A 9827-nucleotide genomic window follows, 5' to 3' on the forward strand; every position below is an offset into this window, starting at 1 on the left:
CTCATATTCGTTTCTTTCCGTCTCTTCTTGCTCTTTCTTTCCCTCCTTCGGCACTCCACATGGCGTTTAAGCGGTTATACCGCCTGCAGCTAACCACAGGTATACTCCCATTGGTATAAGCATGCACACACACATATATATACGCAAGCAGTCTAATGCGAGATTTAAAAGGAAATATATATTTTTTTAAAAAGCAACTAATTTGCGCGAATTGGGAAAAAAACAAGTTAAGACCCGAGCATAAACAAAAGGAAACAGCAACTTTCTCTCCCACCCGCACACCAGCAAGCCAAAAGGAGGGCCAATGGAAAAGTTCCACAGAAGGGACTAATCGCACAGAGATCCTATATACATGTATATCGCCCCCATCACTGCATTTACACAGTAAAGAAGAGGGTAAACCAAAACGGAAAACAACTCACCAGCAACACCAAAAATACGAATACATAAAGAACCAAAAAAGAAAAACGGTGCCAAGTTAACCATCGAAAATACAAAGCGACTCGACGTCTGAGACACGCAGAGGCATCAATGACCTACGAGAGCAGCGACCAGGCGGAGGGGGGGGAGAGGGGTGAAACAAAGCCCACGGGGCCCACAACCACCCCTCATCGACACAACCAGCTTTTTTCACTCCACGACTACTTCAACCCCAGTAGTATGAAATTCAATAGAAATATGGGGCTAGATTCCAAGAAGGGGGTTATGTCACCAGTTCCTAATTAGTTGTGGTTGGTTGATTCTTCAAGAGTGTTGCTTTCCATAGGTCACGGTTGTCCGTGTTGCCCAACGCAGCTGAGGTGCCAATGCCGTCGTCAACCACGGCATTCAGGCCACGGCACCAAACCACACCAGCGCCTTCAGGACGGGGACCATACGTATTCAAAGTTCCGATAGTCTTCATCCCTTCAATCGGGGGTGTTGCAACGCCTTCGCGAGAAACTGGAGGAGTGCCTGCTCCACACTGCCGATGCAGAACAGCGCCTAGCGCCGCCGCGTTATCCCGATTGGCGGGGTCGCGAGCAACCGTACGAACTTTTTCAATGACGTGCTGCAGGCGGTGCGAATCTTCGCAATGTGGAGGGGGTGTGACGGAGCAGCGGTGGGCAGCATCGTACGCTTCACGGACCGTACCCGGCATCACAATGGTGCCCTGCGGTGGTGTAGCACTCTTCACACGCACCTGTTCTTCCGGTGCATCGAATGGTATCGGGCGTGGCCCCTTTCCAGTTCTCTTCAAAGTTTCGAAGTTCTCTGCATCTGCAGCTGCCTTTACGCGGGATTTGTGCTCAAGTACGAGAAGGCGCTCGAGACGGTCGAGGTCATCCATCGCATCCTTTTCTTGTTCCTCACGAGTTTTTGCCATGCCATTACTGCCGTTTAGCAGACACTGTTGTGCGGCTCTTACACCAGGGGGAATCGTGTATTCGTCACCGTGTTGTAAACCGTTGCGGCCCATTTTTGCATTGAGCTCCGTTTGATTCGGGTGGTGCTCAGGGTCATCCAATTCAAAGGAAGGCTCCTGCGGCTTCCGGTCATAATTACGCTGCGACAGGGAATCGTGGCATTGGCAACAGCAGTTGTGCAGCGCCTGCTGCTCCCTCAAGTGACTCACAGTTGTCATGAGAGCACTCTTTTTCGCATTTAGATTACGGCGGCTATTGCAGAAGTCACACTGGCAGTGTTGGTGAGACTGGTACTGCACCGATACGTGTGGCAACTTGACAGACATCGTGCACGTTTCTCTCTCCCTTGCGTCACTGCTTTTACAAACACTTCTAGTTTATACTACTTTCCTCTTTTTAAAAAAAAAAAAATATTGTTACGGCCGCTGTCTTACAGAATAGTAATAACGTCATTATTAATAACAAAGTAAAGGGGAAAAAGTGAAGGTACAAACCACATTCAGTGAAAAAGAAGGTTAGCAACCGCAAAGAATTGCATTCAAGTGTATGTGTGAGAGAGATAGAGAGAGACACCACTACATACGTTCCCACGCAGCGCTCGTGGGTTAGACCTCGCACAGTACAAAGTCGACTTTCATGACCCCACAGCACTCCCGAAGTGGCAAAAACTTGCCTCTCAAAGTACTCGCGCGCACGCTGTAAACAATAAGTTGATGTTTACCTACAAACGCAGGGAAACACCACCACCAACAAAAGGAAGATAAGAATATCAAATATGGGGTTTTACATATCTTTAAACATCTTTTTGTATCTGCGCATGACACACAAACTGTGCTCTGCATACCCAATGCTTGTTCATTTACAGACTACATATCCCCCGCAATATCGTCGCGTACCTGCCGTCCCATTCACGGCAGTGAGCTTCGCAAACGAAAAAAAAAAGAAAAAACATCCCTCTGTTGCCTTTCCGCGCCCTTAACTTCTCTCCCTTCACGGCAATGATCCCTTCCCTCACACCTCATTCACAGAAGCACAGCGGCATTCAACAAGAAGGTTATTAGTCCTCCCCCTTGTCACGGCTCTCCCTACAAACTCTGCGCCGAGGTGAAGCAGCTGAAGAGGACTCCGAACTCACCCCTGCAGATGCTCCGCTCACACTTGTGGGTTGCGTCGGATCACGAAACTGTGCTCCACCCCCGCCTCCTCTTACGGCTTCAGTTGGTGCGTATGCATTTTGCAGTGCCTGCGCTTGCTGAAGCAGAGCCTTTACAGACACTACTAACCACACAGGGCATTTCTCCTCCAGCACCTCCAACTGCGACTTGAGGAAGGTCTTAAAGAACAACACTGCAATGACAATTATTGCTATGAGCAGAATGGGCGAGGTGAGGAGATAGTACAACTCATTCCACCCCAACAGCAGCATCACCGGCAATACCCATGGTGGTAAACTTTGTTTCCCACTTTCAATATTACGGAGCTGCATCTGCAGTGTGAAGTCAGATTTTTGTTTGTACAGATGGAAGGCGCGCTGCAGAGCATTGTGGCTTAGAAGAACGTTGTCTGCATTAACGGTATCAGCGGTCGTATCGCCAGAATCCACCACTGACGTGGGAGCATCCAATGGATAACGTGGGACATCTGATATATTGGTGAAGTGAAGAAAAAAATTCTTCTCCGTTCGATTATCACGTACTTGGAACCTGCAGCGATCACGAACTAGACGCTGTAACGCACGGGTAGTCCCTTCCCCCTCGACTTCTCCAGCATCGACTTCAACAGGGACAAGCTTTAGGCGGTAGTACAGCAGGCAGCCCAACAGCACAAGTCCTGCTTGGCGGGCTTGCTTCTCCGCACCGAGGAGACCATCAGTGGTTCGGAAAAAACGCACAGTCCCATCCGTCTTGCTAGTGAGAGCTTGTTCAAACACCTGGTGAACCGTTTCCGCCGCATTTTCCGCCATCGCCACAAAGCGATTGCGTAGCTTGTGTTGGGCCCCCTCCATTGCCGCATGGGCCACACCCTCGCGTACTGCCTGGTCATCCATGATAGCTGTGGCAAACTTTCCATAAAGGGATGACAGTGCGGCCTGATGGGATTTAGAACGCCCATTCAGCATATCAAACGCCCCCTGCAAAGATGAACAAATCCTTTTCCAAAACTCCTCCACGAACAGCCGGCACCTCTTATTGTCGACGAGGCCCTCGGCAGTGTCCAGAACGCCTTGCGCGAGTCCACCCCCATCTATTCTATCCCCTTTGTTATCCTTGCCTTCCAAAAGCAAGACAGACCGGGCCTCATTTTGAAGCCAACGTGCGGCCTCGTCCACACTACTTCCAATTACCCCATCCAACGCCACAAGAACTGTCACAGCGATACTTTTTGCGTACTGCTTGAGCAAATGAAGTTCCATGTCGCCCAGTTCCTCCTCGAGCGCTTCTGCCGTTTCGTGCACAACACTGACCTTATAAAGCTTAGTTTGGTCGGAGAAGTTTTTCAGTAGCCTCTCTATAGTCTCTTCCAAAGCACGCGTAAACTGAGGAATCACGTCACCGCGTTGTATCTTTTTCGTATATTCCTCGCAAACATCTTTGAATTCTTCGATAGCAGCATGCTTCGCATCCGCGCACCGATGCCTTGCGAGCATATCACGCTGCGTAGGAATGTCAAGGTCCTTACTCGAGCAGATAGCGTTCCAGCAGTTTGAGAGATATGATGGCATTCCATCGGCTGGGACACCGCGAAACATGCTGCAGTTACTGAAGAGAAAGTTCGAGTTTTTAGGTGATACAAACCACTCGCGGAACTCAGAGACTGCACTGTCAAACTCGGGGCGTTGAAGTTTGTAATGTGGGAGGACCCGATAGCGCAAGTCGAACACCACATCAATGGTCGCATCCGTAAATGACTCCGGCTTCTGAATGTTGCCCCATATTTTATCGAAAGACTTCCGAACTGTTTCAAAAGATGGGGCAGGGTCATTCTCCGTGAAATCACGTAAAACAACCAAAAGCGTGGGTTTTTCCTCCTTCACATAACTACCGTGGGAAAATAGTTGTAAATTCACTTCGAATACCGTGCGAAGAAGGTTCATATTAGCGGCATTGAAACGACCAACATCGACAGCCCACATGTTTATTATTAGAATATCGGCAACACTGAGCGCAAAGAGGGAAAGTTGGCGCTCGAAGTTCTGATCTTCGCCTCGTTCAATACCATCGGTGCCTTCGAAGTCCAAAACAAACAGGGGTTGAGGTTTCTCCCTTTTCAATAAGTCTGCTCCTTCACCTTCCTCTCTTTCCTTCCGGTGAGTTTGTGCATCCAGAATGGCACGAGTCATAAAGGCCCCTTTTGTTGTCTGTCCGCGGTGATGTGCCTCATCCATTGTCATAAACTCAGTTTGGAAAAGCGAATTAAGTAGCGTTGACTTACCGCTGCTCTGCCCGCCAAACACACCAACCACATGATAATTGACGCCCGTGCGGTACAAAATGTCACTGGAACCCTTTCCGGCGAGAGCTGAAATGAGAAAGTCGTTAATGTCAGCTTCTGGAAGTAGCTCACCGTCATCGTTGATGAGATGAATCCCCTTTACAGCCGTCTCCCCGCTGAAAGCAGCCATAATGTCACGTAAATAAACGACTTGAGTTCAACTAATAATCCTCCTCCTCCTCCTCTTTCCTGTACCCCTTCGTACACGTATCCCAACCTCTACTGCCTTCTCAACCTCACAGTACTCCAAGCAAACCGCTTTCGCCTTTTTTTTTTTTTCCTTCCGCCAATATCACACTCCCGATGTCACAACGGGGTGTGACGCCGGGGAATATATTTAAATAGTAATGATGATAATATAAGCCTCAAGTATCCGAGTACGTGTATTGGTGAGCTCACGCGTGTAGGCAGGTTTTTTTTTCTTTTTCCTTTCCCTGTTCCTCCCCCCTAAATGCTCTTTTCCCAGCGGTTTCGCTCCACGGAACCAAATTCTCCCACGGGGTGATAATTTCTTTTTAAAAAAAAAAAAAGAAACAAATATGCAATAAGCGGCACTGACGTGACTCTCTTACAAGTGCATCATCAAAATGCGAAAAGGTAGAACCCCCGAAAGGTAAAGAGAAGAGAGAGAGAGAGAGGAAAAATAAGATTCACCTAAGAACAACTGATGAAAAGGGACACATTGGCACGACTCGTAGACCGTAGTAATACACACGAGCAAGCAGCATGTATGACCAAAGAAAGGAAAAGAAAAGAATGGATCGCAAACACTGTCCACCAAATGTGCTCATGTGCATACAAAAACACGTACATGGCACCGAAACGGCGATCACGTGTCACAGTAAATGACTCTGCGTTGAGGCAAAAAAAAAAAGAGGAAACAAAAGTACATTAAGAAAAAAACAACTTACAAATACAAATAGTGAACCAGAACGGTCAATACCCCCGTTCATGTTCAATTGTTAATGTAGTAGGGAAGTTGTGTTTGAATCTTTAAGGGCACCGAAAACAGTATGGAACCCCACCATCTAAATTTCTGTAATTACAAATGGTGAGCGCTTGTGCTGCGTGTCGTTTCCCATTTCTTCGCCTTCTCTGCCAGTGGTGCACTTGGGCTGCGTGTCGTAGGTGGCACCGGACGCAAGTAGCCATCTTCCTCTAAGCGATTAATGACCTGAGAACGCCTATCTGAGTGAGCATGATCTGTTATAAAGATTTTCCTGCCATGTTTTACGCTACTACTACGAGCCACAGGTGAGTTTGCGACGCTTTTCTTACACTCATTTGTGGGACGGGGAGTTTTCGCCGCCGAGGGTTCCTCTTTTTCGCTTTTCGCAACGACGGCCGAGGGCGCCGTCCCAGGGTCCTTCGCAGGTACATTATTATTACAGCGGCACGGCGCAAAACACTTACAAGGCCGGCAACGGCAGACAGCATGGCAACAGCATTGCAACACTACTTGAGGGTGCTGGTTGGGTTCTGACCCTTTTTTAATAAAGGAAGTCGACCGGCTTACCTGAGCAGGCCGTGCATCCGTAGCCTTGGACTTCTTCGGCGGTTGTGTGTTCTCAGGAACGTTGTCCTCATTATTAGTTACACGGGGTGCCGCCGCGCGCCTTTCCTTGTGCGCGGCTACACATTTCCCTTCCGCACGCGGAGCCACATGCGCTACTGTATTTCTCGCCAGAGAATGTTGCCTCATTTGACCAGTCCCACAGTGTGATACAGGAGTATAGTAATAAGCCGGCGTTTCCTTTCGGGGGCGCGCCACAACCCGGGAAGTGCGTCTGTCTTCCACGGGGCCCACTAGTTGCCGATAACCGCGACCTCCCAGCTCCCGCCGTCGTTCTTCAACTTCGCGCCGAAGCTCTTGTCTCCGTCGCTGTTGCTCAGCCATAGCAGCTTGTTGGTGTATTGTCCCGCGAGCGTGGCGCATAAGGTGTGTCATATTGGATTTGTAATGCCCCCGTGATTCGCCGTGAGTACCCACCACCTTCCCACCGAGTGCTTGAAGAAGGTTTTCCCGATCCGCCCGCACTGCGAGATATCGCTGCCTCTTCTCATGATGTTCATACTCCCTCAGCTGCTCCCTTTCAGGCACGCAAAACGCACAGAGCCGCGACCCGTGAGCCACTGGGAGAACACCAACCCCTCCTCCAGAGTATGGCCGCCCCTGGTGGTGTTGGTATGGCACATTATCACGCGAGCATCCAAAACAACAGTGGCAGCAACTGTGATCGGAAGCTGTCGCAGGGCAAACGTCGTGAGCCACTTCACAGCAACAAGGAACACGGTAGAGTGGGCCATTGTGACAAGGTGGAATCACATCACCGGCCACTCGAGTGGCAGCTCCAGCAATATAACCGGCGGGGCAGCCCGTCTGGCACGGCCTATCCTGGCTAGTTTGTGCGGCGTGGTCACGGCAAATAGTGTCCGCGCTCATTTGTGTATATATATAGATATATACTGCTCTGTGGAACCTACTTTTTCGCTCTCCTTTCCCTCAATAACTTCCACCACGTGAGCAATGCACACGCACCCCACCCTCTCTCTCCTCTATTTCTCTCTCCCCGCTCCAAACTCGTTCACTACTTTCAAATGTTGTTTCTACTCTAAAATATATATATTCAGCCTTTGTCTCCTTTTTTTTTTTCAGATCCTTTTTTGCCCTTTTCCCTCCTCGCGCCACGGTGAGCCCCTCGACAGCGTTACCACCGCCACGAGTCACGAACGGCAGACACAATGCGTACGAAGGACAAATGTTTTGCCAAACAATGCCGATGGTAACGAAGGGTCGGCGAACTGATCGTACCGCTATCCCACCAGTAAATGATAAAAAAGGACCAAAGACTGGACCCGAAAGGAAAAGAAACAAAATAAATAACAAGAAAGAGGGGGAAAAAAAACAGATGAAATATGCGAAGTAATTACAGGAAGGGGGAAAGAAAAAAAGCTCAAGGAGCGTGCGCTGTAGAGGGAGGAAGCGGCAAATCGACTTCTACCTTGAAGAAACAGAATGAAGACAGAGGGTAACGGATTTGGCACAGAGTAGCCAAGCACGAAAGGAAAAAAAAGATATGAGGAAACCGCCCATGTTGCAGCGAAGTGCAGCCAAAATGCACAGCGCGTAAAGGAAACGCGAACCCATGACCCACACCACCTGCGTGCATTACCCAGCCTTCATCCATATTCAGTTACTTCCCTTCTGAAGTTCCACCGTTATTCTTATTTTTCGCAGCACCTTCTTTTCTACTTTCCTCCGTGGCGGCCTCCTTCGCCTTGTGCTGTTCGTTTCCTAACTTTTCCTTTAGTGACCGCTCCCGCCGCGCTCTCACTTCCTGTATTTCGCGAGCTATGCGCCGTCGGTTAGCAATAACGTCGTAGAGAGTGCAGACACATCGCCCAATGGCGGCGATGAACATTGCAATCGCCTGATCATTTGCATGCCGCACCATGTCAGTTGATGTCTTCAAGTGATAAATGTGCGGCTGCAGGCTGATAACTTCCTGCAAGACACTCAAAACATCCTCTGAGATGGGCATGGTACCCTCTGCAACGTCATTAAGATACTCCTCAATTGACTGCAGAACACGACCGAGGTGGCCAAGTGAAAGCTCACGCTCCTGGACCTGGGCGGAAAGTGTTGTGATGGTGGAGTCGGTAAGATCCCGCAAGAGATGTTCAATACCGATTTCCTCCGCCTCTTCCGCGCCGAGATGTGTGGGGATGTTGCGAAACTCCAACGATCGCGCCCCGTCTCGGCCATGCACCGTCGTATAAGCCAGCACGGGCACACCTTTGTTGTTAGGATCTGTATTCACAATGCAGTACACCGGATTCAGCGAGAAGCGATCTGCAATAAGGAGGTGCAAGAGCATGTCATTCGGCTGCACCGCGCACGAGGGACCTGCAGAATACCACCCAACAATCCGCACCTTGGGGTGTACGCGACGAAACATTAGGAACATTTCCTCTGCATAGTTTGTATCGAGAAACCAGACATCAGGATTCTGAGGGTCCTCATCAAACGGAACAGCGAAACTGTTGTTAATGTCAAGCACTTGTATTCCACCAGGGTGGCTGAGGTGACGGCCGAGAAGAAGCCCAGCGACACGCCGCTTTTGTGACACTTTTGCGTTAACACGGGCGTAGTGGTCGACAAGTGAGAGCAAAACAAGTGGGTGAACCTCTACTCGTGCCCCCGCAGGAGTAAATACCGGAACATCTTTTCCACCATCACGTTCCGCGTCGCCGTCGTCCCCATTGACGGATGTGTCCTGTTGATCCACTTCAGGATTGACTACCGCAGTTTGCGGTTCCTTGGGGTCATCATTGGCCATTAGCTATAAGAGTATAGTATATGGGAAACCAAATAACAACAACAACGATGACGACTACGACGACTAAAAGTGAAACACAGTCCTCACAAAAAGAACAGTGCAAGTCCACCGCTCTCCTTTTGTTCCCTCACTAACCTAACTTCTGATCACTATTTTCCCCTCGCTCCCTTCCTTCCTTCTTTTTTTTTTTTTAATGCGTCTCTCTGGCTCCTACTATTGATCCACACTCCGCAATCGAAGCGGTAGCAATGAATGAATGAAGGAGGGGGAGAGGGGAGGGGGGTCGACAAAGAGAGGAAATCCGCAAGCAAAAAATAATAATAAAAAAAGGAGAAGAGAGGAGAGAAATAGATAAACCAGAAGGCAAAAACACAAAATTTTGAGCAACACAGCACCAAGTACAGCCAGTAATTAGCCAACAAAAAAAACCAAACAAAATTGGGCAGTCAGTCGAAAGAAAAGAAAATAAATAAATAGAGTGTTCCCGGTGAGACCCCCTGCGATTTTCTCTTTTTTTACCCCCTCAGATTTTTTGGGGGGGGGGGGAGTAGGGACCCCTTGTTTGGATGGATGAGGGGTTTTTTTTTTT

The 9827-nt window shown here is 49.1% G+C and overlaps 5 protein-coding genes across 5 annotated transcripts; 1 reads left to right on the forward strand and 4 right to left on the reverse strand.

Moving 5' to 3' along the window:
• Nucleotides 1-155: 155 nt before the first annotated feature.
• Nucleotides 156-482, forward strand: TbgDal_X17630 (hypothetical protein, unlikely; the record flags this gene model as incomplete). Its single annotated transcript, XM_011780622.1, has 1 exon — nt 156-482. One exon carries the CDS (start codon nt 156-158, stop codon nt 480-482), a length of 327 nt encoding a protein of 108 aa, XP_011778924.1.
• Nucleotides 483-718: 236 nt separating this feature from the next.
• Nucleotides 719-1732, reverse strand: TbgDal_X17640 (hypothetical protein, conserved; the record flags this gene model as incomplete). The annotated part of the gene is made up of 1 exon (XM_011780623.1): nt 719-1732. One exon carries the CDS (start codon nt 1730-1732, stop codon nt 719-721), a length of 1014 nt encoding a protein of 337 aa, XP_011778925.1.
• Nucleotides 1733-2463: 731 nt separating this feature from the next.
• TbgDal_X17650 (hypothetical protein, conserved) lies at nt 2464-5028 on the reverse strand (the record flags this gene model as incomplete). The annotated part of the gene is made up of 1 exon (XM_011780624.1): nt 2464-5028. One exon carries the CDS (start codon nt 5026-5028, stop codon nt 2464-2466), a length of 2565 nt encoding a protein of 854 aa, XP_011778926.1.
• A 912-nt stretch (nt 5029-5940) lies between these two features.
• On the reverse strand, nt 5941-7341 carry TbgDal_X17660 (hypothetical protein, conserved; the record flags this gene model as incomplete). Its single annotated transcript, XM_011780625.1, has 1 exon — nt 5941-7341. The coding sequence occupies one exon, from the start codon at nt 7339-7341 to the stop codon at nt 5941-5943; it is 1401 nt and encodes a 466-aa protein (XP_011778927.1).
• A 751-nt stretch (nt 7342-8092) lies between these two features.
• On the reverse strand, nt 8093-9238 carry TbgDal_X17670 (26S proteasome regulatory subunit, putative; the record flags this gene model as incomplete). The annotated part of the gene is made up of 1 exon (XM_011780626.1): nt 8093-9238. One exon carries the CDS (start codon nt 9236-9238, stop codon nt 8093-8095), a length of 1146 nt encoding a protein of 381 aa, XP_011778928.1.
• Between the last annotated feature and the right edge of the window lie 589 nt (nt 9239-9827).

This window comes from Trypanosoma brucei, chromosome 10 (assembly GCF_000210295.1).
Source record: "Trypanosoma brucei gambiense DAL972 chromosome 10, complete sequence".
Classification (NCBI taxonomy): domain Eukaryota; phylum Euglenozoa; class Kinetoplastea; order Trypanosomatida; family Trypanosomatidae; genus Trypanosoma; species Trypanosoma brucei.